At 66.2% G+C, this 23,274-nt stretch overlaps 5 protein-coding genes across 11 annotated transcripts; 2 read left to right on the forward strand and 3 right to left on the reverse strand.

The window, feature by feature from the left end:
• Nucleotides 1-653: 653 nt before the first annotated feature.
• Nucleotides 654-4,009, reverse strand: CENPX (centromere protein X). 3 transcript variants are annotated; one of them, XM_072782034.1, is made up of 5 exons: nucleotides 3,873-4,009; nucleotides 1,705-1,756; nucleotides 1,460-1,513; nucleotides 1,127-1,215; nucleotides 654-1,038 (listed from the first exon to the last, which is right to left on the reverse strand). In XM_072782034.1, exons 1-5 carry the CDS (start codon nucleotides 3,900-3,902, stop codon nucleotides 1,024-1,026), a joined length of 240 nt encoding a protein of 79 aa, XP_072638135.1. In that variant the 5' UTR covers nucleotides 3,903-4,009; the 3' UTR covers nucleotides 654-1,023. The 3 variants fall into 3 exon arrangements, with proteins under 3 accessions (XP_072638135.1, XP_072638134.1, XP_072638133.1); XM_072782033.1 differs by having other exon boundaries at nucleotides 1,127-1,218; XM_072782032.1 differs by lacking the exon at nucleotides 1,460-1,513 and having other exon boundaries at nucleotides 1,127-1,384.
• A 112-nt stretch (nucleotides 4,010-4,121) lies between these two features.
• Nucleotides 4,122-11,901, forward strand: LRRC45 (leucine rich repeat containing 45). Its single transcript, XM_072782025.1, has 17 exons — nucleotides 4,122-4,617; nucleotides 5,297-5,358; nucleotides 5,470-5,540; nucleotides 5,796-5,974; nucleotides 6,241-6,369; nucleotides 7,372-7,484; nucleotides 7,800-7,858; nucleotides 8,123-8,200; nucleotides 8,468-8,603; nucleotides 8,686-8,763; nucleotides 9,110-9,221; nucleotides 9,324-9,394; nucleotides 9,778-9,870; nucleotides 10,110-10,202; nucleotides 10,733-10,906; nucleotides 10,987-11,134; nucleotides 11,322-11,901. Exons 1-17 carry the CDS (start codon nucleotides 4,398-4,400, stop codon nucleotides 11,516-11,518), a joined length of 2,013 nt encoding a protein of 670 aa, XP_072638126.1. The 5' UTR covers nucleotides 4,122-4,397; the 3' UTR covers nucleotides 11,519-11,901.
• A 428-nt stretch (nucleotides 11,902-12,329) lies between these two features.
• Nucleotides 12,330-14,499, forward strand: RAC3 (Rac family small GTPase 3). 4 transcript variants are annotated; one of them, XM_072782038.1, is made up of 6 exons: nucleotides 12,330-12,465; nucleotides 12,719-12,790; nucleotides 12,932-13,049; nucleotides 13,187-13,249; nucleotides 13,678-13,841; nucleotides 13,986-14,499. In XM_072782038.1, the coding sequence occupies exons 1-6, from the start codon at nucleotides 12,431-12,433 to the stop codon at nucleotides 14,044-14,046; spliced, it is 513 nt and encodes a 170-aa protein (XP_072638139.1). In that variant the 5' UTR covers nucleotides 12,330-12,430; the 3' UTR covers nucleotides 14,047-14,499. The 4 variants fall into 4 exon arrangements, with proteins under 4 accessions (XP_072638139.1, XP_072638136.1, XP_072638138.1 ...); XM_072782035.1 differs by having other exon boundaries at nucleotides 13,678-13,837; XM_072782037.1 differs by having other exon boundaries at nucleotides 13,688-13,837.
• A 1,745-nt stretch (nucleotides 14,500-16,244) lies between these two features.
• Nucleotides 16,245-18,304, reverse strand: DCXR (dicarbonyl and L-xylulose reductase). Its single transcript, XM_072782040.1, has 8 exons — nucleotides 18,171-18,304; nucleotides 17,775-17,872; nucleotides 17,218-17,372; nucleotides 17,080-17,122; nucleotides 16,903-17,002; nucleotides 16,748-16,812; nucleotides 16,541-16,658; nucleotides 16,245-16,414 (listed from the first exon to the last, which is right to left on the reverse strand). Exons 1-8 carry the CDS (start codon nucleotides 18,220-18,222, stop codon nucleotides 16,311-16,313), a joined length of 735 nt encoding a protein of 244 aa, XP_072638141.1. The 5' UTR covers nucleotides 18,223-18,304; the 3' UTR covers nucleotides 16,245-16,310.
• A 2,188-nt stretch (nucleotides 18,305-20,492) lies between these two features.
• LOC140607341 (carbonyl reductase [NADPH] 2-like) lies at nucleotides 20,493-22,888 on the reverse strand. 2 transcript variants are annotated; one of them, XM_072782077.1, is made up of 8 exons: nucleotides 22,740-22,888; nucleotides 22,123-22,220; nucleotides 21,844-21,998; nucleotides 21,709-21,751; nucleotides 21,522-21,621; nucleotides 21,327-21,391; nucleotides 20,924-21,041; nucleotides 20,493-20,826 (listed from the first exon to the last, which is right to left on the reverse strand). In XM_072782077.1, exons 1-8 carry the CDS (start codon nucleotides 22,789-22,791, stop codon nucleotides 20,723-20,725), a joined length of 735 nt encoding a protein of 244 aa, XP_072638178.1. In that variant the 5' UTR covers nucleotides 22,792-22,888; the 3' UTR covers nucleotides 20,493-20,722. The 2 variants fall into 2 exon arrangements, with proteins under 2 accessions (XP_072638178.1, XP_072638177.1); XM_072782076.1 differs by having other exon boundaries at nucleotides 22,123-22,298; nucleotides 22,740-22,846.
• Nucleotides 22,889-23,274: the final 386 nt, after the last annotated feature.

Raw genomic sequence — 23,274 nt, forward strand, 5'->3', positions numbered from 1 at the left:
TTTGAACCCCTGCGACTCCCCAAGGAGCTGGGCGGGAGGAGAAAGTTGGGGAGCCAGCCAGCGGGGTGAATCAGGGAGGGCAGGCTGGCCCCCGCAGCTCATGCCCTGCTCAGGTGTGGACAAGGCTGCCCCCGGGAGGTCCTCTAGGGTTGCTCCCAATTCCCGGGGTGGGTGAGGCATCCTCCCCAGTGGACATCCTGCGGCTGTGTCCAGACTGCACAGTCCCTGAGCAGGTTTTGGAGCTGAAGCGAGTTAGGTGCTGCAGGGTGCGGAGGGAGCAGCTGGGGGCTGGGCAGGCAGGCCCATGAGCATCCACGGGCAGCCATACCACCCGGCCCAGCTCCTGAGGGTCCCGTGCAGCCCCGGATCTCCACTGGGGGCTCGGCCTGAGGCCAGGCCTCCGGCCTCCAGGCCCCGCTGACCCTGCCCACAGTGATGCTGCTGGGCCAGTGGCAGCCGCACAGCCGAGCATCCCGCGGCAGGAGCGCCATCCATGCTCCCAGCCACGCGTGGGGCCTCAGGTCTCCCTGGCCCTTGCCGTGGCCCTCCACGGGGCGCTCGCACACAGTTCCATGCCATCCTTCCACAGGGTAGAGGCAGGCCCATGGGCTTCGAAGCAACCGGACTTTGGGTGATTAATGGCAACGGAGGTGTGCCTGGCAGGCGGTTTTGATTTATTGATGTTGCCTTGGGAGAGCAAACACGTAGTTCAGGGAAGCGTCTTCCGAGGGGCAGCGAGTGGTTAAGAGGTTGCAGGGAAGCTTCGATGTTGGGGTGTCAGGCCTGCTGCTTCTCCGCACCTGCTTTCTCCCCGGTGGATGTGAGGGGTGAGGGGAGGGCACCTGCCCCCCACCTCCCCTCAGCCACCCCATCTGCTGTGTCCAGTGGGTCAGCAGCAGGACAGAGAACCCCGGGAGCAGCAGAGCATCTGCCAGGACCTCAGGCTGGGGCCAGAGGCCACAGAAATGTGTGCGCAGGGCTTGGTCTTGACTGGGACAGCAGGCGCGGTAGGGGTGGGAGCCCCTAGAAGTCCAGGAGCTGTGAGGCAGGGAGAGCAGCACTCAGCCCACGGGCCCCAGCCCTGCTCCCGGGAGCGCAGGATGCAGGATGGGCCGCAGGCACCTACCAGCTGAGGTAGCACCTTCTCCAGCTGGTCCACATCCACAAGAGCCAGGTCCTCTGCCTGGGCCTGTCGGACGCTGCGGATAGCCGCTTCTGCTGCGACACGGGGGAAGTGACGGGGCATCCCAGGTCCCCCTCCCCCAAGCGCTGGCTGGCAGCTCAGAGGATGGAGCTCGGGGGGGCCCCTGGGACACGGGGTTTTCCAGCAACGGGGCGTAGGGCTGGTGGGGAAATGGCTCCAAGCTGCGTGTTGATCCCCCCGCTGAGAAAGCCAGGGGAACAGGGTCAGGACCAGCCCCGTGGGACACGGAGGACACACCAGGGCCCTCGGGCTCACCCACAACGAAGATGGTTAGCAGCTCCGCCATGAGCCGAAGCGCATCCCCGCTGACTGCAAGGTGGGAGGGAGCAGGTGACGGGCCACGCCTTGCCCGCCCCTGCCCTGGGGCCCCAGGCCCGGCCTGCACCCCACAGCTCTCCTCACTAATCGGAGCTCCTCACACAGGTGACCCCTTTCCCCCAAGTCACGGGTGCCTGGCAGCCCCCAGGTGTGGTCCTGCCCACCGGCTGGTGCCCACGCACCTTTGGTCTTACTGTCCGTAAAGTGCATCTGCAACAGCTTGCTTACCAGTTCCTGGGGGTGGGAGGAAAGGGGTGGGGGAGCGAGGTCAGTGGCCCGCATGGCACCCTGCCTGCCAGACCCCTCAGGCATTTAGTTCTGGTTGCTGGAAAGGTCCTCCGTCCGTGTGGCCTCTCCCAGGGTGGGGGACTGGGCAGTGAGAAGCCCCGAGATGCCTCCAGGATCAGAAGTCTGGCACGTGGAGGGGACAGGCGGGAGCAGTCCAGGCGCCCACCTGCTGCTGTCTGGGCTCCAGTCCGCGGGATCCAGGGTGGTCTTGTGCTCCCGCCCCTGGGCGGAGGCACTCCTAGCGGGGCAGGACGTAGCTGCTCTTGGTGTGGACACATTTGGCAACACTGCCTAGCTTGTGCCAGACCCTGCGCTAGGTGCCAGGTCTAGGTGGTGGGTGGTCCATCGGAGGTGTGCCCCCCACCCCCAGGAGGCTGCAGTGCAGGAGGGAGTCCTCCTGTTACGGGATGGACACTGGGAACCACAGAGTTGGATGGGGGCTGGGCTGCCAGGGTGGGTGCAGGAGGAGGGGAGCACAGCCTGGGCACATCTACAGGGCCTCCTGACAAATAAGGATGGGTCCTAGCCGGGACTCCCCAAGGTGGGGGGGGGGGGGGCTTGAACCCATAAGGGACAACACCCCTCTGCAGAGCTGAGGGCTGTGGGTGAGAGATCCTGGGGGCTGGGAGGCACCCAGGCAGAGCTGCCAGGTGGGGGAAGGATGATGAGGATTTGGGGAGCGGGCCAAGGGCGGGTACGGAGAGCAGGGTTTGGCCGGAAGAGGCTGTCAGTGAGGAGCCAGCAGAGAGGCAGGAGTGTGGCCACAGGAGCCCAGAAGTGGGGTGTCACGCAGGGAGGGTGAACTGGGGACTGACCAGCCCTGCAGCTTTAGCCATGGGGCCTTCGCCGTCTCAGCCCGGTGCAGCTCGGGAAAGCCCAGGAGCAGAGCAGAGGGGCAGGAGAGGGCGTGGACGCCACGGGCCCAGGCTCAGGGGGGTAAGAACTTGCCACCCGGTCACTGGGACCACTGGAACGCAGCTTCGCCCTCCAGGCAGCGACCGTGAGAGCCTGGCGCCACCTGCCGGGGAGGAGACGCCCTCCTGCCCCCAGAGCTACCGAGCAGGGCTGTGACCCCAAAGGAGTCAGACCAGTGACTTCAACTCGCAGAGGGCAGGACAGGACCTGGATGCACTCAGCCTTCGCCCCGCTGCCTGCAGGGGCTCTGGTCTCTCCGTCCCCACCACCCTCAGCAGGGACAGCCCTGCCCAAGGGTAATCATGGCCTCGGCTCTGGCAGAGCCCCGGGGTGCGCCCTCCAGGACCCTCTGTGCAGCAGTGATGATGGGGGGATTCTCCTGGTCACTTGGTCAAGTCACCCTGGCCTCGGTGACCTCCCTTTTCCCGTCATTAACCCCTCTGGGCCAGGGCCCAGCCTCCGTCCTGGATGACAAAGGAGGCTGAGGCAGGTGAGGCACAGAATGGATGCCTCTGTGAGGCCGAAACTCCTGCCCTGGGACGGGTGGAGCACGGCCCTCAGGCCTACCTGGTGCACCTGCTTGATCTCACCCGAGGACAGGCCCACCCAGTGAGACGCAGAAGCCACTCACAGCCTGCAGGGGTGGGGGCCGGGGCCCTCCGTACCCAGCCACCCACCCAGAACCTCAAACGGCTGCCGCTCCAGAGCGGAATGGCCTGAATGAAGCCCTCACTCGGCCTCAGTTTCCCCACTGGTAAGTGAGGATAGTACTAGACCCATATCCTCACCGATCAGCCTCTGCCAAGAGCACGCAAGTGTGCCTGAGTGGAGGTGTCTAGGTCCACGCGAGGCACACGCGCACCCCGGTCCCGGGGCCCCCGGAACTCGCACCAGCAGGGCCTCGGTTGGGCCCCGAGCACAGGCCCGCGAGACAACGGGCCAAGGGTCTGCAGGCAGGGCCCACCGGCGAGCGGGGCCCCACGGTCTCCGCACACACCCCTGCGCGGGCCGCGGACGCTCGGCTGCAGGGCCCCGCGCGGAGGGCGCGACCCGGGACGGTGAGTGCCGCGCCGCGTGGGGCCGGGCGGCAGCCTCTGTGCACCCCGCAGCCCGCCCGCGCCCCGGCCCGCCCCGCCGGCCCGCTCACCTTCCGGAAGCCGCCGCCAGTTGCCTCCATGACCGCGGCCCCGACACGCGCCCTCCGGAGCCCTCGGAGCCCCCGGCCGGTCCGCCCTAAGCGCGCCCTCCGTGGCCCTGCCCCCGCGCCCCCAGCCAATCAGCCCGCGGCGCGCCCTCCGTGGCCCCGCCCCTTCGTCCCTATTGGCCGGAGGCAAGCGCCCGCCTCCGCAAAGCCTCCTGGGAGTTGCAGTTTGCGCCCGCCCTTCCCGGCGCGCCTCGCTCTTCCTGGATACTGAGGCTTCGCGGCGGCCGCGGGCATCCACGGCGGGAGAGCGAGGGTCCGGAGCGCGCGGGCTGGGGGCCTGGGGTCACGCCCCCCGCGGGCGAGCGCTTCCGCGTGGGCCCTCACCCCGCCGCTCCCGCCCCCGCTGCGCTCACGGGTGTCCCTCCCGTGGAGCCCCGTCGCTCGGCCGCTGAGCACTTGGGACCTGTGCTCGGCCCCGGGGACCCGGGGGACCCGGCTCCGTCCGCTGCCGGCCCCTCCGGCAGCGCCATGCAGCAGCTCCGGCTCGCCTACAGCCGGCTGTGCAAGGAAGGTGGGGCTGAGCCCCAGGAAGCCGTCCTGCAGCGACTGCAGGAGCTGCCCCGCGGCCGGCTGGACCTGGCCGCGCAGAGCCTGACCGTGGACACCTGCAGGGCCCTGGGCAAGCTGCTGCCGAAGGACGCGCTGCTGACGGAGGTCATCCTGAGCGACTGCATGCTGAGCGAGGAAGGTGGGCACCCCGGGCTGCGGGGCGCCGCGGGGGTTGCAACCATTGCAACTGGAGAGCTGGGCTTGGGGTCCCGCCCTTTGCCTGGCTCCGCTCGGCCTGGTGCGCTGCGCGGGGTCCGGGTGCCTCGGCAGCCCCTGGCGGAGAGCTGTTCCCTTCCACCAGACCTCGTCTTTGTGAGGGGTCTTCTTCTTTTCCTTAAGATTTTGTTTGTTTGAGAGACAGGGAGCGAGTGAGAGAACTAGAGAGGAGGAGCAGGGGGAGGGATGGAGGGAGAAGCGGGCTCTCCACTGAGCGGGGAGCCCCACGTGGGGCTCGATCCCAGGACTCCTGGATCATGACCCGAACTGAAGACCGATGCTTCACCCACAAGGCACCCAGGCGCCCCTCTGAGGCTTCCGTCGCGCGCTGCGTGTGGTTAAAGCAGGCAGCAGCGTCCCTGGCGGCAGCGGGCAATCTCTCTGTGAAAGAGAGACCTTCCCTTCCCCTGGGGGCGTGAGGTCAGCAGCCCGGCCCTGCGCCTAGCAGAGGTTACAGGTGTTTTGCACCAAATAGGGAGCAGGGCAACTCTCTTCGGGCACAAATCCTGACCGTTGGGGCCACTGGGACAGTCATCTCTCCTCTGTGGAGCTGCCCCACGCTGGCACCCACGGGGAGGAGTGACCGCCCTGCCCCCTCACAGGGGCCTCACTGCTGCTCCAGGGGCTGTGTGCCAACACCATCGTGCGGTTTCTGGATCTCAAGGTGAGCAGGCCCCATCCGCTGCCTGGCCGGGGCCCTGTGGGGTGCAGATGGGGCATTTGGAGCCCAGCCTGTAACAATGGCGAGTCACCAGCCTGCCTCCTCCTGCCCTAGGGCAATAACCTTCAAGCTGCAGGGGCTGAGGCTCTGGGACAACTCCTCCGACAGAACAAGTCCATCCAGAGGTGAGGTGTGATCCTGGACCTCGCCCTGTCCACCAGCACCCTATGAGTGGTTCGGGGTTGGCCCAGGGGCCGTCCTGCAGCCTAGGAGAGTCATCTCCTGGCCAGTCGTCCATTGGCAGGGTGTTGGCAACTGTAAGTTCCTCACGAGGCTCCAGCCTTTCTGCCGAAGACCCCGAAGCCTGCACCTGTCTTCTGGCTCCTGTGGCAGCAGGGTGCTCCCTGGGGCCGCACACCTCAGGTCTGCCTTTCCTGCAGTATCACCCTGGAGTGGAACAATCTGGGCTCGTGGGACGATGCCTTTGCCACCTTCTGCGGGGCCCTGGCGGGCAACAGTGCCCTGCAGCAGCTGGACCTCCGCAACAACCAGATCAACCACAAGGGCGCAGAGGAGCTGGCCTTGGCCCTGGCATGCAACACCAGCCTCCAGCAGCTGGGTGAGGCCTCCCCCCCCACCCCCCGGCCTTCTCCAGATCTGCAGTCCTGGAGACCTGGGGCTCTATCCCACTGTTCCCCTCCGCCTTTCTGCTGCTCTTGTCCTCTTCTAGAAGCAAGGGGGCGGAAGGGTGTGGGGAGGGGCCTGGGGAGCTGGGGTCCTGCTTGGCTAGGGATCACGGGGAGCACTCTTCCCAAAGGAAGCATCTCAGGCTGGGCCAGCTCTGTCCGGGTGCACCCCATCTGGTGACCACAGGTTTCCTTCCAGACCTGCGCTGGAACAGCATCGGCCTCCTGGGAGGCCGGGCCCTGGTGAACTGTCTCCCCCGCAACAGAGGCCTGTGGAGGCTGGAGCTGGCTGGGAACAACATCCCCGGTGACATCCTCAGAGCTGTGGGTATGGGCACCCGGGGCTGCCGATGGCCCGCACGGTTTGGAGCTGGCCTTCTGACTGGGCTAGCCACCGAGGGAGGGGCGGCTCCAGGCCCAGGACGGGGACATGGAACAGCATCAGGAGGGTGGCCCGAACCAGAAATGGGACGAAGAGGGAGAAGGTGTCTAGGGAAGGGTATGGTGGCGGGGAGCTCGTGGGGGACTTCGCTTGTGGCGCTCTGAGCTGTCCCGTGTGCACTCGCTTGTTAGGCCCGTGAGGTGGGGGGTCACCGGTGGCAGACGGAGCAGCAGAGGTGCTGGCATATGTGGTCTTGCCCTGATGGTTATGCCAATACCTTGGTGGCCCAGCCACAGCTGGAAAAGGGGCTTCTTGGCCCTGCCCCGACACCCCAGAGGTCACGGCTGTGCGTGGGAGCCATGTGGGAGCGGGGCCACCCGGCCTCTGTGGTCCCCTGCCATCCGTGACCCCGACAACGCAGCCCCGGGCCCAGTTGAACACCCTGCCACTCAGCGCGGCTGCTTGTCCTTCAGGAGCACCAGGCACCCAAGGGCCTGAATGTGGGCAGGAGTCCCGCTCGTGGCCTCCACCCTGGCTGGGCTTGCCCCGCCCGTGTCGTCCCCAGCACTCCTCACTGCCTCTGGCACCACCTTGGGCTGGCTCCTCCCCAGCTGCTGCCCAGATCTCCAGAACACGGGAGTTGAGCGTGACGTTCAGTTCTTGAAAGTCATGCGGTGGATTCTGACCCTTGGGGTGAGCCCAGATGCCCCAGGACCATACCCATCTGCGGCAGCTGAGCGGTCTCCCCTGCCCCTCTCGCAGGCATGCCCCCCCTCCCGGGCTCCTGGCCCCACCGTTGCCCCCTCCCTATGCCTCCACAGCCCTTGGCCTCACGGCGCGCTCTGACGTGTGGGGCAAGACTGCCCACAGTGTCGACTGTCGGGTGACGGGTGACGGGTTCGGGGCCCGGGGCTGGGCTAATGCTGGCCTTCGGGGCTCCTTCCACAGAGCAAGCCATAGCCCACAGTCAGCAGCGGCAGGCTGCTTCCCGGGAGAATCAGGCCCGCACCCAGGTGCTCAGCAAGGAGGTGCAGCATCTCCAGGAAGAGAAATCCCGGCAGGTGAGGACAGCACTGCTCTGACCGCGGAGCCTCATGCCAGCCGCCGGGGCAAGGGGCCGGCCTCGGGGGGCCGGCAGGACCCCAAGCTCCTCTGACTGGCCAGCACTTCGGCCAGTTTGGTCTGGCCCGTGTCTAGGCGGGCAGGTGGGCATCCCTGGGGCCTCTGCGCTCCCCAGTGCGGGAGCTCCTTCCTCCTGTGAGGCCAGTGCCCTTCCGCTCTGCTGCTTGACTGGGCGTCGGCGCCCCTTCCAGCTTGAGCAGGGCCAGCAGGCGGGCTCCGGGCCCTCACAGGGCTCTGGCCACCTCTGCCCCCAGTTTCTGGACTTGATGGAGACGATCGACAAGCAGCGAAAAGAGATGGCCAGGAGCAGCAGGTGAGTGCAGCCCCGTCGGTGCGCCTGCGGTTTGGGTCCTGGCTTCGGCCTTGTGGGATGACTGACCCCAAGCCTCGTCACCTGCCCGCCAAGGTGGTGGCGTGTGCTTCCCAAGGACACGGGCTGGCGGGTTCGGGGCGGCCGCTGAGAATACCACTAGCCGCGGCTGGGACGTCGTGGAAGCATGAGGAGCAGCCGCTGCTGCCAGAGCGAGGGGGCCTGGGAGTGCTCTGAGGTTTCTCGGACCTTCCTTTCTGCTTCTAGGGCGTCAGCAGCACGCATGGGTCAGCTTCAGGAAGCCCTGAACGAGAGACATTCCATCATCAATGCCCTCAAGGCCAAGTCAGTGGGGCTGGGGGCAGGAGTGGGGGCGGGCAGGAGTGGGGGGCTCTGGAACATTTTAGAGATGGACCCACGGTAGAAAAGTGACACACACAAGAACTAGTCCCCAGTATACAAAGTAGATCCCTGGGTTGGTAACCCCGGAAGGCGTCTTGGAGGAGGTGAGCTCTAGCTGAGGTGAAGAGTGGTGGGCAAAAGTGAGAACGGCACCGCGTGTGCGAGGCTCAAGGCGAAGCTGGGACGGGGCTGGCTCTCCCCTCCTCCCAGGCTGCAGATGGCCGAGGCTGCCCTGGCCCTGTCAGAGCAGAAGGCCCAGGGCCTGGGGGAGCTCTTGGCTACCACAGAGCAGGAGCAGAGAAGCTTGGCACAGAGGCAGGCAAAGGAGCACAGGCTAGAGCAGCAGGTGAGCAGGGAGGGCTGGGTGGGCACAGGGTGGGCAAGGGCGGGCAGGCGGGGTGACCAGCGATGCCCCATCTCCCCCTCAGGAGGCTGCAGAACGGGAGTCTAAGCTCCTCAAAGATTTATCTGCTGCCAATGAGAAGAACCTGCTTCTGCGGAACCAGGTATGGGGGTGTGGGCCAGGGCCCTGGGGAGACTGGGGTGGGGGGCAGGGGGCCGGGCCACAGGCAGGGGGCAGGATCATGGGGCAGGGGGCCAGGGCAGGGGCTGGGGCCACGGGGAAGGGGGCAAAGGCAGGGGGCCGGGCCACGGGAAGGGGGCAAAGGCAGGGGGCCGGGCCACAGGCAGGGGGCAGGATCATGGGGCAGGGGGCCAGGGCAGGGGCTGGGGCCACGGGGAAGGGGGCAAAGGCAGGGGGCCAGGGCCACAGGCAGGGGGCAGGGCCACAGGGGGACAGGGTCACGGGCAGGGGCCAGACCGGAGCTTCCGTCCATGGTGCTGGCTTCCCAGGTGGACGAGCTGGAGCGGAAGGTGAGATCTCAGCAGGAGCAGCTGTTCCTGGCCAGGCAGGAGCTGACCAACACGGTGGCTGAGCTGAAGGCGCGGGCCATCCAGGCTGAGGGTGGGCACATGCAAGCCCACAGTGGAGGGGCCCAGAGAGGGGAGGATGGGTGGCGAGGGCACCCGGGGAGTCCCACCCACGCTGTCTCCCCTGGGCTTCCAGAGCGTCTGGAACTGGAGAAGAAGAGGTCCCGACAGAGCTCGGAGGACCTGGAGCAGCTGCGAGCCAAGGAGGTGCCACCTGCCGTCCCTTGTGACTGCCTAGGGCCCACGGGAACCTCAGGGGCATGGTGTCCCCAAAGCACACCCCTGCTGTGCTCCCTGGCAGCCTTGGGGTGCTGCGTGGTAGATCTCGGCCAGCCCCAGCAAGTGACAGACCCAGAAACTCCCGACCAGCCTCTAGAAAGGACCATAGCACAGGCTGCCAGGTGCTCCGTGCCGTCTGGGCGTGGCCCTGGGACGTGCCCTCCATCTTTACTTCTTGCCAAGCCAGGGGGGCAGCCCCTTCTCAGGAGGAAGTGTCACCACGATTTGCCTGCCACAGGGTGGAGATTGCATGGGGGATGTAAGCTGGGGCGCTAGTTTTCCAGCCCCATTCCTGCCCCTCACCTTGGCAGGTGGAACACATGACTCGCCACCTGGAAGAGAGTGAGAGGGCCATGCAGGAGAGGGTACAGAGGCTGGAGGCCTCGCGGCTGACCCTGGAGGAGGTGAGCACATGCTGGTTGGGTGCTAGGCTCTCGGTCTCAGAACCTCATCAGGACCCACCCATCGACATCCCTCTGAGGCCAGAGGACCTAATGAGGTGGGACATGGGATCCCTGCCTAGTGAGCGAAGCTCTCAGGAGGCTGGTGCAGGGGTCACCCCAGCCCAGCAGCTGGGTGGGGCCAGAGGGGTCCCTGGCCAGGGCTGGGAGGACAGGCCCGGGGGTCACCGTCTGTGCTACAGGAGTTGAGCCGAGTGAAGGCGGCAGCTCTCAGTGAGCGTGGCCAGGCTGAGGAGGAGCTCATGAAGGCCAAGAACCAAGTCCGTCTGGAAGAGGTGAGCCCACTGCTGGCAGCGCCCACCAGGGAGTGAGGCCTGGGGGGCTGAGGTGCATAGGCTGGACTCAGGCTGGCTTCCGGCTCAGTGAGGGGAGGTGGGGGGACAGGAGCCATAAGGGGCCGGGGGCAGGTAGGATCCCAGCAGGACAGGCCCAGGATCACATCCCAACCACTACAGAGAGCTGCTGGCGTCCAGCCCTGGCATGGGGGCAGGGGTTCACCCACATGCAGCCTGTGATGGCCTGGCCCAAGCCGGAACCACGGAACAGAGTGGTCAGCCTGGGAGATGGGGGGAGCCCGGCAAGGGTACTACTTACAGGCTAGTTCAAGTTGAGCCTGTTGAGAATATGCACATGTAACTTGGGTAACTCGGGTTAGGAGGCTGTCTCCACAGGTTATCCCCACTCCGGCTGAGCGGGGTGGGGTGTCCGTCTCGCTCCCTGGTGCTTGGGGCGACGTGCAGGGCAGCAGCAGGCAGGCCTTGAGTCCTCCTCACTTTGCTCACCAGCCCCTCTCCCGTGACCCCAGCAACAGCGCCTGGCTCACCTGGAGGAGAAGCTGCGGCTGCTAGTGCAGGCTCGGGACGAGGCTCAGAGCGCCTGCCTGCAGCAGAGGCAGACGGTGGCCGACGCCCAGGCCCGGGCCAGCCAGCTGGGCCTGCAGGCGGAAGGCCTGCGCCGGCGCCTGGAGGAGCTGCAGCAGGTGACTGGGGCGTTGAGGGTCTCCCCACGGTGCCCCGGGCTCCCCCACACCAGCCATACGCTCACCCCCGTGTCTGGCAGGAACTAAGCAACAAGGACCAAGAAAAGGTGGCTGAGGTGACCAGGGTGCGGGTGGAGCTGCAGGAGCAGAACGGCCGCCTGCAGGCCGAACTGACAGCCCAGGAGGCGCTGAAAGAGAAGGTGGCGGCCCTGGAGCGCCAGCTGAAGGGTGAGCTGGGCCCAGAGCCCCCGGGGCCTTCTCGCAGGGGGTCAGCCGACAGGTGGCCGGGCTGCAGGGCTGCAGGCTTGAGCGGTGCCTGGTGGTGTGGGATCTGTGGGATCGTGTGGAATCGGGGAGCCTGCCCGCGCCCCACCAGGCCTCCGAGTGGACCTCCAGCCCGTGTTCCCCTCTGCAGTGATCGCAGGTGACCACCGGGAAGCGCTGCTGGACAGGGAGAGCGAGAACGCCTCCCTCCGTGAGAAGCTTAGGCTCAAGGAGGTCGAGATCGCCCGCATCCGGGAGGAGGAGGCCCAGAGGGCCAACTTCCTGCAAAATGCTGTCCTGGCTTATGTGCAGGGGTCTTCTCGAAGGGCCACGAGCCCCCAGAAGTGAAGGGCGGCAAGGCAGCGTCTCCCAGACACCGTGCCCCGTCCCTGCCCGTCCCTTCGTCTCAAGATGCAGCCTGGCAGTTGAGGCAGGGTCTGCAGCTGGGGACTCGGGGGTCCGGGGCCAGGCTGGATCAGTCAGACCCAGGGCGGGCTGGCCATATGGTGGGGAGTGGGCACCCCCGGCCCTTCCCAGGCCCTTCCAGTCCGGGGAATTTGCTGGATGCATCTGCAGGAAAGCCCCCCTCCCACCCCCAGGGCGAGGAAATGTAAAAGACCTGCGGGAGCCCACGCTGCACCCCTGCATCTCACCCTTCTCACCTGTAACCTGGTGCGGGAGGCTGGCCCGCATCTCCTGCTTCTAAAATACACTTTTTACACTTTGTGATACATTTTGGGTGGTGCCTTTTCCCACACGTGTCTGTGCGCCCCACACCGAGGGGACCCTCTGCCCCGACCCTGGCGGGAGGACCCCGGGGCCACTGCGGGGGGCGGGGGTGGTGGGACACGGGCACACGGTGTCCCGGCTGCGGCCCGGGGCTCTCCCGCCAAGACGCCGCGTGCACACGGACGCCCCTGCGCGCCCCGGGGGCAGTGGTGGGGGCGAGGACCCCCCCGCCCGCGCTGCCCCCGGCGGGTGGCGTGGGTCCCGGGGCGCAGGGGAGCCCGCCGGGGCTTGGGCGCCGGCGCCCCCCACCGAGCGGTCCCCGAGCCGCGCGCGCCGGGTTCGGGGCGGGCCCGCGCCCCCCGCGCCCCCCGCCGGCCGCGCTCGGCTGTCTCCGCGCCCGGCGCTCGGCGGCGCTCGGCTGTCTCCGGCCGCTCGGCTCGGCGCTCGGCTCGGGTCCGCGGCCGCTGCGGCGCCGGCGCCGGGCATTTCTCCGCAGCTCGGCTCGCGGCCGCGCCCGCCCGGCCCGCGCCCATGCAGGCCATCAAGTGCGTGGTGGTCGGCGACGGGTGAGCGCGGGGCGCGGGGCGGGGCGGGGGCGCCGGACCCCGGGGCGGCGGGCGCGGCGGGCGGGGCGGGCGGGGGCCGGGGGCGCGGGCCTGCGGCCCACCTGATGCTGTGCGGCCTCCGGGGGTGGGGCCGGGCCTCTCACCTGCACGGAGCCCCGCGGCCGCCCCCCGCGGAGGCCCGGCGGGGCCGTGGGAGGGGGCGCCGTGCGGGGCGGGGGCGGGGCGGGGGCTGAGGCTCGGCCTGTGTCCGCAGCGCCGTGGGGAAGACCTGCCTGCTCATCAGCTACACGACCAACGCCTTCCCGGGAGAGTACATCCCCACCGTGTGAGCGCTGCGCGGGGGCGGCGGGCTCCCTCCGCGGGCTCCCTCCGCGCGCTCCCTCCCCGGGGCTCCCCTGGGCGGCGGCGCCACGCGGGGTGTGTGGCCCCGGCCCGGCCCCGCCGACAGGCCCGCTCTGCCTGGCAGTTTCGACAACTACTCGGCCAATGTGATGGTGGACGGCAAGCCGGTGAACCTGGGGCTGTGGGACACCGCGGGGCAGGAGGACTACGACCGGCTGCGGCCACTGTCCTATCCCCAAACTGTAGGTGACAACGGGGCCAGCCCCCGGGGGGCTGGGGCGCTTGGGTGCGGGGTGCTTGAGGTCCTGCCGGGGGTCATGGGGGCCGTGTGGAGGGCCTTGACCGCTCCCACCTGGGCCCCCCTCGCCTTTCTCCCAAGGACGTCTTTCTGATCTGCTTCTCGCTGGTGAGCCCGGCATCCTTTGAGAATGTTCGAGCCAAGGTAGGCCTGTGCCGCTGGGAGGACCCGTGTGCAGGAGCAGGGGGCGTGGGGGGGTGCCCAGAGCACCTTCCCGGCAGGGCAGGGACAGTGTTGCCTGAAGACCTTAGGTCACGTGTCCTTGGGAGGCAGAGGAGATCTGTTTTGCTTGGATCTGAAGGTGACCCAGGGGAGCGATGAGGGGGCAGAGGCAGGGTAGGGGTGCTGGGTGAGGCGCTCGGGGCCAACTACGAGGGCCATGGAAACTTCCCGGTGGGTATTTTTGTCCTTGGCGGTTTCCCCACCAAGCCCACTGGCCACTTCATGAAGCAGGAAGGGCTCAGTGTGGCGCAGGGGCTGAGAGGAGGGGACCCTTGGGGGCCATGGCCTGCTGTGGACATGGCTGCAGGACAAAGCCCCAGGTGTAGGGGTCAGAGCCTCCATCCCCACAGTGGTACCCAGAGGTGCGACACCACTGCCCCCACACGCCCATCCTCCTGGTGGGCACCAAGCTGGACCTCCGCGACGACAAGGACACCATCGAGCGGCTGCGGGACAAGAAGCTGGCCCCTATCACCTACCCCCAGGGCCTGGCCATGGCCCGGGAGATTGGTGAGCGGGCACCACAGGGGCAGGAAGGGGGCGGGGGCGTGCCCTGGAGGGCACAGAGCGGGCCCCCGCCATGCTGACCCCGCTTGCACTGTCCCTCCCACCGCCACCAGCCCCTCCGTCGCTGACCCCCGTCCCTCGCTCCCCCTAGGCTCTGTCAAGTACCTGGAGTGCTCGGCCCTCACCCAGCGGGGCCTGAAGACCGTGTTTGACGAGGCCATCCGGGCTGTGCTCTGCCCACCCCCCGTGAAAAAGCCGGGGAAGAAGTGCACGGTCTTCTAGAGCCTGCCTCTGCAGGAGCAGCCCCGCCCGGCCCTGTTTGCTGTCGTATTGAGATGTTTGGTGTCTCTGAGTCCGCTGTGGGGGAGTGGTGTGGGTGGGGAGGGGGAAGACGCATGGGGACGCGGCCACCGCTCCTGGGGACGGGGCTGGGGCACCAGAGTCCTGTCTGCTCTGTCTCCTCTTTCTGGGGGCACAGCTCCAGCTCTGCCTGGCCCCCACGGGAGGCTGGAAGGGAGCAGGGTCTCCCTCGGGCTGCAGGGGCGGGTCCAGGGCAGCCCCAGGATGGGCTTCCTGATGGGGGGGGTTGGGGGGATGGGTCCTGTTCGTGCGCCCCAGGATGGGGTGGCCCTTTCTTCTTTTATACAATAAACATTCTCCACCAACATCTCTCGCCTGTCTGGGTACTCGCCTCTTTCCGCGGGGTGCTTCGCCCCTCACCTCCATCAGGGAGAACACAGAGGGGGAAGCTTGACCCCACACACTGGGCAAGATGAGAAGAAGACCCCGCTCAGCTGTGTCCGGGGACAAAGGATGTGACCAGACCAAAGTGGGAGTAAGGGCACGGAGCCCCTTTGGGGTGAAGAGGGCCAGTCCCCCCAGTACTGACTTCCAGGTCCTGAGAGGGGCACACTCACTGAGCAGCCAGATGTGGTCGGGGTCCACTGAGCCCCACAGAGCCCGTCAGGACTGTGCAGCAGCACCCCCCAACCCCGCCCCCGCCGGGCCTGGGCAACACTCAAGAGGGGAGGCAGGTGGTACAGTCTGGCAGGGCTGAGAAATCCTGAGAGGTGGGGCCGGTCGGCCGGGGGTGGGGGGGTGGGGGGGCCTTGGTCCGGCGCTCAGACTTCACCCTGAGGCCACAGGGCACCTCCAGGCAGACACGTGATTGCACCGCTCCCCACAGTGCGTAGAGCAGGCCCGAGCCGAGTCTGAAGGGCCAGCTGCGGCTGCCGGGAGTTAGCCAGCTGCCAGAGAGCCTTTATTGATCATCGTATGATTACATGTAGCCGAATTGAAAGCAAAATCAACTCCGAATACTGCAAACACCCCTAGCTGATCCCGTACGCAGCACTATCGTCCATGTCCCTGTGGTAAGGATAAAGGTGGGAGCCCTCAGGGCGCCTGCGGGCCGTTGGTTGAGCTTCTGACCCTTGGTTTCAGCTCAGGTCATGACCTCGAGCACGGTGTGGAGCGGTCAGCTCCGCACTCAGCAGGGAGGGGGCTTGAGGTCCTCTCTCCCTTTCCTCTCCCTCTACACTGTGTCTCTAAAAATAAATCAAGGGACGCCTGGGGGGCTCAGCGGTTGAGAGAACACCTCCGGCTCAGGTCGTGATCCTGGAGTCCCAGGATCGGTCCCACATCGGGCTCCCTGCATGGAGCCTGCTTCTCCCTCTGCCTGTGTCTCTGCCTCTCTCTGTGTGTCTCTCATGAATAAATAAATAAAATATTTTTAAAAAATATTTTTTAAAAAATAAGTCAATAGTAAAAAAAAAAAAAGTGGGAGACCACGCAATTCTCCCCAGCCCTGTCCTCAATGCCATCAAATGGCTGCGTGTCTACACGGCTGCAACAGGCAGGTTCTCCCACGGGACTTGATTTACCATGAACTGTCTAGACGGAAAGCAACAGAGAAGTGCAGATCAAGCTCCCGTGCTGCGTCCCATGTGCTCAGTACTTTGTGAGGAACTCTTAAAAAGGTGAAAAAAAATGTTATTCCAGTATCTGAGAACTATCATCTAATTCAACAAGGAAGTTGTTCAGATCCCTGACAATTAGCGAAGCTCCCATGTCCATCTTTCTCGTTTCTCGTTTGTCTAACTCATTAACTGAGGAACATCAACCAACATTTACGTCAGGATTACCCCACAGAGCCGGCTGCTAAAGACTCCGCTGCCTGTACCCCAAAGGCCTCTGGACAGGGCCAAAGGTCATCCTTGGTCAAATTCACCACCAGGCTTAAGAGCTGGCCTTCTGGAAGGTCCCACTTCCCAGGCCTGAAAACCTCAGGCAAGGGAGTCACGTGCCACCCGGCCTGGGGTGTGAGTCCACCGGGGACTCACTCCTGCACGCAGCCCGGGACTCTGCATCGTCTGGCCACTTGCCAGAGCCTAGGAATCAATGTGCAGGCTGAGCAGAAGACTCATGTTTATTGGAGAAACTGGGTGGCGGGGGGGGAGGGGTGTCAGGTAGAGACTCAGGTGGCCAGGAAGCCCCCATCCACCGGCACAGCGGAACCCGTGGTCATGCTGCTCCGGTCACTCAGCAGGAAGAGGATGGTGTCCACCACGTTCTCCACCTCTGCAGGCAGGGTGGGAGTCAGGGCACAGGTGAGGGGGTGCTCCTCCATCCTCCCTTCCCACCCCTCATCTAGGCAGGCACTGGGGCTACTGGTGCAACTTCCAGCTGGGCTCCTGCCTGACTCACCCGCAAACTTGCCAAGTGGGATTCGATCCAGCATGGTCTTGGCCTTCTGAGGGTTGCTCCAATTGGCCTGGCCCATGGGGGTCATCACCACTGTGGGGTTCACCGTGTTCACACGGATCTGCACCAGGAGGATAGGGAGGTCAGCAAGGCAGACTAGTTGCCCAGGGTATGTGGGCTGGGTGGTAGGAGGCATCCCACAGGGCTCACCTTGTGTGGCCCAAGCTCCAGAGCCATCACCTTGGTCAGCATGTCCATGGCACCCTTGGTGGAGCCTGTGAGGAGCGGCATGCCTGGAGTCCGAGCTGGCCACAGGCTTGGGGGTCCGTGGGGTCAGGCGAGGGCGGAGTGGGGGGCTTACTCACAGTAGACGCTGTGGTTGGCTATTGCTCGCTGCGAGGCCTGGCTGGAGATGTTCACGATGGACCCTGGGGCTCCCCTGGCTATTAAGCCACGGGCCACAATCTGGAATTGCAGAGGGAACGTGAGGCAGAACTAGTCACCCACCGGCCGTTCCCACCCCTGCCCTGAAGGCAGCTCACCTGGGACACTTGGATGATGGCCCGCAGGTTCACGTGGAAGGACCTGGAGGCAGATGGGGAGACCCTGGTCAGGGACTGGGGCCTGCTGCCGCAGGGGCCAGCCCTTGCCCTAGGGTTCCCCAACCCTGGCCGGCTCACGTGTCACACGCCTCCTTGGTGACCTCCAGGAAGGGCTGCAGCAGCGCCACGGCAGCATTGTTCACCAGCAGGTCCACGGGGCCCACGCTGCCCAGCGCCCGCTCCGTGGCCTCCCAGTCACCCAGGTCCACACACACGGGCTCCACCCCGGGACACTGTGTGTATGGGGGGGGCACAGCTGGGGGAGGCTCCATGCCCGGGGAGGGGGGGGCGCACAGCTGGGCCTCTGCCACGTGAGGCCTTCCAGGCCGACCGGGAGGGGTTAGAGGTCCCGGAGGGTCCGGCGCCCCAGGCCGCTGAAGGAGGTGGCTGAGGCACCAACACGGCCCCTGGGCCCCTGGCCGGTCCACTGCCCGCACCCCAGGCTGCAGGGCAGCCGTTTCTGGCTCCTTTCAAGCCCAGGCGGCAGCGCCATTCCCCCGACACTTGGCCACCCACGGACATCCGGTTGTGCCCCGGGAGGGGCTGCTGAGGGTCCCCGGTCAGCCTCAGCGCCTGGCGCCTGCGCGTGGCTCGTGGCCCGTGGCGGGGTGGCGGGGGGACAGGGTGGAGCCTACCTCACGGACCAGGCTGTCCAGGTCGGCCTGGGTCCGGCTCACTGCCACCACCTGCACCCCCATGGCGTGCAGCGCCTGGACCGTGCTGCGCCCGATGCCTGCAGGGAGTGTGGGTGGGTGTGGCGCACCGCTGCCCCCCGACCCCCGCCGCCTGGACCCCCGGACCCCTCCTCCTGGACCCCGGCCACCCCCTGGACCCCGGACCCCTCCTCCTGGACCCCGGCCACCCCCTGGACACCTGGAGCCCGACCCGCGGACCCCAGCCACGGCCTGGACCCCCGGCCACCCTCTGGACCCCCGGACCCTGTCCCCTGGACCCCGGCAACCCCCAGACCCCTCCTCCCGGACCCCGGCCACCCCCTGGACCCCCGGAGCCCGGCAGCCCCGCAGGCCCACCTTTGCCCGCCCCCGTGACGAGCGCCCGGCGGCCCGCGAGCCCCAGCTCCATGGCCGCGGTTCCGACTCTGCGCGCGGCGCGGCCCGACCGCAGGCGGGAGCGGGGCGGGGCGGGGCGCGGGGGACCAGTCACAGGCCGGTGTCCGGTGGGGCGGGGACATTGCGAGAGCACCGCCCGGGGCGGGGGAGGGGCGGGCCGAGGGGGCGGGCGCGGCGGGGCGGCCGGTCAACCTCCGCGCGTCTCCTCCCGGCGGGCGGTTGCAGACCCAGGGGTGGTCGGTGGCGGCCGGAGAAGGCGCCGCGGCGCGGGAGGACGGCCTGGCCCTCCTGCCCCGCCCCCGGCGTGGCTCAGCCGCTTCACTTGGACAACTGTCAGCCTGAAGAAGCCACTGCCGCAAAGGTCCACTCGAACTTCCAGGGGGCTGAACCCCAGTGTAAAGGCCTGCCCACTTAAGACCACCAGCTCCTTTTTTTTTTTTTTTAAAGATTTTATTTATTCCTGAGAGACACACAGAGAGAGACAGAGACAGAGGCAGAGACACAGGCAGAGGGAGGAGCAGGCTCCATGCAGGGAGCCCGAGGCAGGACTCGATCCCAGGACCCCGGGGTCACGCCCTGGGCTGAAGGCGGCTCTAAACCTCTGGGCCACCTGGGCTGCCCGAGACCACCAGCTGTTTAAAACACTTGGGCAGGGCAGCCCCGGTGGTGCAGTGGTTTGGCATCGCCTGCAGCCCAGGGCGTGATCCTGGAGACCCTGGATGGGTCCCGCATCGGACTCCCTGCATGGAGCCTGCTTCTCCCTCTGCCTGTGTCTGTCTCTGTCTCTCTGTCTCTCTTTCTGTGTGTCTCTCGTAAATAAATAAAATCTTAAAAAATAATAATAAAACGGGATCCCTGGGTGGCGCAGCGGTTTGGCGCCTGCCTTTGGCCCAAGGCGTGATCCTGGAGACCCGGGATCGAATCCCACGTCGGGTTCCCGGTGCATGGAGCCTGCTTCTCCCTCTGCCTGTGTCTTTGCCTCTCTTTCTCTCTCTCTCTCTCTCTGTGACTATCATAAATAAATAAAAAAAAATTAAAAAAAAAAATAAAACACTTGGGGCAGGATAAGGAGACATGGGATTGGGGTTGTCGGGGTGGTGTCCAGCGATGGCAAGCTTTGCTTCCTGAGGCTGTGGGGTCATTTACAGACATATATGAGCCTGCGTGTGCACTGCCTCACCCATAAAAGCTGATATGTGGGTCATGGTGAGAAAGCCTAGAACTGCCTGGAGTCCCTTCTGTGGTCAAGAATAGGGACTCGGTGATTGCAGGGCCTCTGGGTCGCTGGGGCTTTGGGCCCAGAGGAGTGGACAGGCTGGAGGAGACGGTAGCCAGGGCAGCATACAGCACAGACCTGAGAAGCCCCTGGAGAACAGCCAAGGGAGTCCTCCCCACCCAGCCTGGCCCTGAGGTGCACACCCTGTGGCTTCCCAGCAAACCCTGTCCTCTGCCTGCCGGAGGCCACCTGAGGTCCTTTTGGGAAGGCACATCAGCTTAGATCCCTTCTGTGACTTTCCTTTGACCTCAGAACGGTGTCCAAACCCTCTGACCTGTCCTGTGATCCCCAGTGGGTCAGTCCAGCTGCCACAAGCCCTGCTGCGGGAGGGCCCTGCAGGTTGGCCAGAAATGCCCCGAGCTGTGCCCACCACCGCCAGGGCCGGAGGCTCTCCTAGCCCCGCAGTACCCACCCAACCCCTCTTCCCCACTTCCTGGGCCAGGGAGGGACGCTTTCCCAGTCTAGCTGAGGGACCACCACAGGCTGCATCACCCCGCGGTTGCCATGTGGGGGCTCCACTCAGGCGAGCTCCAGTGAAACCCCACAGGGCCCGCAGACCTGTTGGGTCTGGACTCTGCCGGGACAGCAGGCAGGCCCCACTGCGGACCCATTCCGGCCAGTGGTCTGGTGCGGGGAGGGAAGTGTGCGGGATAAACTGGGCTGCTCCAGCACCGCCCCGTCCCAGCGGCTGGGGGCCGGTCCCGTCTTCCCGAGGGATGGCCTGGTCCAGTCCAGGGCACCTTCCCCAGCTCCCAGACCCGCAGCCGCCCGGCTGCTGGCGGTCGGAGCTGCGGGGTGGGGAAGGTGGCCGCAGCCGCCCTCTGCCCTGCCCTCTGGCCTCCGCGCAGGGCTGCTGCGCTGCTCTGGGGAAGAGCATGGGCCGCGAGGCTCTCTGTGCAAACAAGGCGCAGCCCTGCAGCCAGGAGCCAGGTCGCGGGGAGTCCCGGCGGCCGGGGATCCGCCCCCTCACCTCCCGGCGCCTCCCTCCAAACCCGGCAAGCACCGGATCCAGGACAATGGCTTCCGTTTATTTAGGCAAATCCCACCAGCGACGGAGGACACAGCGGGCGGGGGCGATGAGGCGAGTTTCACGGCGGCGCGGCTGTGGGTGCGGAGCGCGGCCACACACGGAGCCTGCACCGGAGATGGGCTGCCGGGGCCGGGGCGGGGCCGGGGCGGGCGGGGGCGGGGCCCGGTGGACCGAGCTGAGCCCCGCTGGCTCGCCCGCGCCGGCGCCCTAGGAGGCCAGGTACCCGCCGTCCACGAGGATGCCCGAGCCGCTGGTGGAGGCGCTGCGGTCGCTGAGCAGGAAGAGGATGCTGTTGACCACGTCCTCCATGTCTGCGGGTTGCGGCGGGGGCAGGCGGGGTCAGCGGGGGCGCGTCCCGGCAGCCCCGGCCCCGCCCCGCCCGTGCCCGCTCCCCGCAGCCCCGCTCACCAGCGAACTTCCGCAGCGGGTGCCGCTCCTTCAGCTTCCGGACTAACTCGGGGTCCGTCAGGATCTTCTGGCTCATGGCCGTCGGCACCACCGTAGGGTCCACGGAGTTTACCCGAATCTAGGGCCCGGGGGCCAACGACGGCCTCAGCAGGTAGGTGAGCCCCCCTTGCCCCCCCCACCCCCCCCACCGCCGCCCCGCAGAACTTACTTTCCGTGTCCAATCTCTGACCCCACTGCCAGAGCCTCGGATCCCCCTCAGGCCTCTCCCATACCCCACGCCCCATGCTGCCCATGACCCTTGCCAGCTGCAAGCCCCACTCCCCAGCACCTACCTTGTGCCTGCAGACCCACCTCCTGTGGCCCCCCCCACCCCTGTCCCTCAGGGCCCCCTTTCCACGCCCACCTTGTATGGCCCCAGCTCTGAGGCCATGGCTTTGGTGAGCATGGTCATTGCACCCTTGGTAGAGCCTGTGGAGGGAGGGCAGTGCTGAGGACACTTAGGGATTCAGCCTTCTTTGCACAGAGGCTAAGCCTGGAGCCCAGCATCTCCTGCATGGAATGTGGGGGGCGGGGCTACAGGCTGGGCAGAGGGACTCACTGTAGACAGATAAGTTGGGGAAGGTGACATGGGCCACCATGCTGGAGACATTGACGATGGAGCCAGGCACTCCACGGTGGATCATGCCCCGGGCCACAATCTAGAAGCCAAGAGAGGGGCAATCTGACCCCACCGTGCTCCCACCTGGGCCTTGTTATCGCTGGGCCTTGTCCTCCCCCTGGCTCACCTGGGATACCTGGACCACCGAGCGCAAGTTCACGTTGAAGGCCCTGGGGGAGGGGCATAGAGTCAAGTGCGTGGCCACATCTGCCCCACGATCTCAGCAACCCTGCCCCAGTCTACCAGCTCTCCTACTCCCCACCTGTCGAAGGCCTCCTTGGTGACCTCCAGGAAGGGCTGCAGCAGCGCCACGGCAGCGTTGTTCACCAGCAGGTCCACAGGGCCCACGCTGCCCAGCGCCCGCTCCGTGGCCTCCCAGTCACCCAGGTCCACACACACGGTCTCTATCCCAGGGCACTGTGGAGAAGCATTGGCTGGTGACCAAAGGAGGTGGTCCCAGCAGGCTCACAAAGGTGTGTGGGAGCAGGCTCTGGCCCTGGCGCTGGGGGTGAGGGGGTGGGGTGGAGGTTATGTGCCTCACCTCCTTGGAGAGGCTGACCAGGTCAGTGTTGGTGCGGCTCACGGCTAACACTCTGGCTCCCAGGCCATGCAGGGCCTTCACAGTGTCTCTCCCGATCCCTGCAGGGGTGCAGTGGGTGAGCAGATGGCTCAGTACATGTAGCTCAAGGCTGAGGGCCAGGGCTGCAGCCCCTTTCACTGAGGAAAGAACAAGGTGCTGGCCAGAGGATGGACACCATGGGGCAAGAGGCCGTCTGAGTCAGAATCTCTGCCAGCCAGGATCTGACCACGGGAGGCCCCGGAGAGCAGCTCCTTCCCACTGGGCCGGGGGAAGAGGTCCCAGATGGATCTCTGAGCCTGAGGGCCACTATCTAGGGGCGGGGGACTTGCTTGCACTGACCAGGGAGTGGCCAGTGTCCTGTTCCAACACAGCCTGCTAGGTGGTGGACATCAGCCTGGGCTCAGGTCCAGGGGCTGCTAGGAGTGCAGGGGGGCGATAATTGCTGGCGGGGCGGTCTGTGACAGGCATGCAGGGACTCCCAGGATCCCCAACACAGGCCTGTGAGGCTTCAGGGAAGACCCCACCTTCCTCTCCAGCTCAGCCCCTCCCGCACCCTCACCTGCTCTACACATACCCACCTTTCCCTGCCCCTGTCACCAGGGCCTGCAGGCCGCTGAAATTCAGCTGCATGGTGCTCACTCAGAGCCTCCCTCCAGCGGGAGAGGAAGGCATGGAGGTTTTAAAGGCCTGGGGCGGGCCGTTGTGGGGGCGTTGAGGAAGGAGGGCTGGGGGCACAGGGCAGGGGTGGGGCATCACAGCAGCTCTGTTTCCTTGTTCACAGGAATCTTCTTTTTTTAATATTTTATTTACTTGACAGAGAGAGAGCTTGTGGGTGTGAAAGAGCACAAGTAGGGGGAAGGGCAGAGGAGGAGGGAGAAGCAGGCTCCCTGCTGAGCAAGGACACTGGGCTGATCCCAGGACCTTGTTCATGACCTGAGCCGAAGGCAGACGCTTCACCACTGTTCACAGGAATCTGCTGCCCTCCTCACCCATACCTCACAGGTGCTGGCCCAAAGCTCAACGCTGAGTTTTGGAAAAGTAAATAAAAATAAATCCTAGACTGGGGCCATGCCTGTTCTTGGCTGGTTGGAGACAGTGGCCAAGGCGCGCTGG

This window comes from Canis lupus, chromosome 16 (genome assembly GCF_048164855.1).
Source record: "Canis lupus baileyi chromosome 16, mCanLup2.hap1, whole genome shotgun sequence".
Taxonomy (NCBI): Eukaryota; Metazoa; Chordata; class Mammalia; order Carnivora; family Canidae; genus Canis; species Canis lupus.

Excerpts from the sequence above, each read along its gene's own strand:
- CENPX (XM_072782032.1), bottom strand. The coding sequence starts at position 3,902 with ATGGAGGCAACTGGCGGCGGCTTCCGGAAG. Across the intron at positions 1,385-1,704 it reads TACGGACAGTAAGACCAAAG|CGGGGGGATCAACACGCAGC; the intron begins GTGCGTGGGCAC and ends TGGCTTTCTCAG. Across the intron at positions 1,039-1,126 it reads AGAAGGTGCTACCTCAGCTG|CTCCTGGACTTCTAGGGGCT; the intron begins GTAGGTGCCTGC and ends CCTGCCTCACAG.
- LRRC45 (XM_072782025.1), top strand. The coding sequence starts at position 4,398 with ATGCAGCAGCTCCGGCTCGCCTACAGCCGGCTGTGCAAGGAAGGTGGG. Across the intron at positions 9,222-9,323 it reads GCGGGCCATCCAGGCTGAGG|AGCGTCTGGAACTGGAGAAG; the intron begins GTGGGCACATGC and ends CTGGGCTTCCAG. Across the intron at positions 11,135-11,321 it reads CCTGGAGCGCCAGCTGAAGG|TGATCGCAGGTGACCACCGG; the intron begins GTGAGCTGGGCC and ends TCCCCTCTGCAG.
- RAC3 (XM_072782035.1), top strand. The coding sequence starts at position 12,431 with ATGCAGGCCATCAAGTGCGTGGTGGTCGGCGACGG. Across the intron at positions 12,466-12,718 it reads TGCGTGGTGGTCGGCGACGG|CGCCGTGGGGAAGACCTGCC; the intron begins GTGAGCGCGGGG and ends CTGTGTCCGCAG. Across the intron at positions 13,050-13,186 it reads CACTGTCCTATCCCCAAACT|GACGTCTTTCTGATCTGCTT; the intron begins GTAGGTGACAAC and ends CTTTCTCCCAAG.
- DCXR (XM_072782040.1), bottom strand. The coding sequence starts at position 18,222 with ATGGAGCTGGGGCTCGCGGGCCGCCGGGCGCTCGTCACGGGGGCGGGC. Across the intron at positions 17,123-17,217 it reads ACCAAGGAGGCGTGTGACAC|GTCCTTCCACGTGAACCTGC; the intron begins GTGAGCCGGCCA and ends ATCTGCCTCCAG. Across the intron at positions 16,659-16,747 it reads TGGAGCTTGGGCCACACAAG|ATCCGTGTGAACACGGTGAA; the intron begins GTGAGCCCTGTG and ends CTCCTGGTGCAG.
- LOC140607341 (XM_072782076.1), bottom strand. The coding sequence starts at position 22,791 with ATGCAGCTGAATTTCAGCGGCCTGCAGGCCCTGGTGACAGGGGCAGGG. Across the intron at positions 21,622-21,708 it reads CGGTGGTCCAGGTATCCCAG|ATTGTGGCCCGGGGCATGAT; the intron begins GTGAGCCAGGGG and ends CTTGGCTTCTAG. Across the intron at positions 21,392-21,521 it reads CCCCAACTTATCTGTCTACA|GCTCTACCAAGGGTGCAATG; the intron begins GTGAGTCCCTCT and ends CTCCCTCCACAG.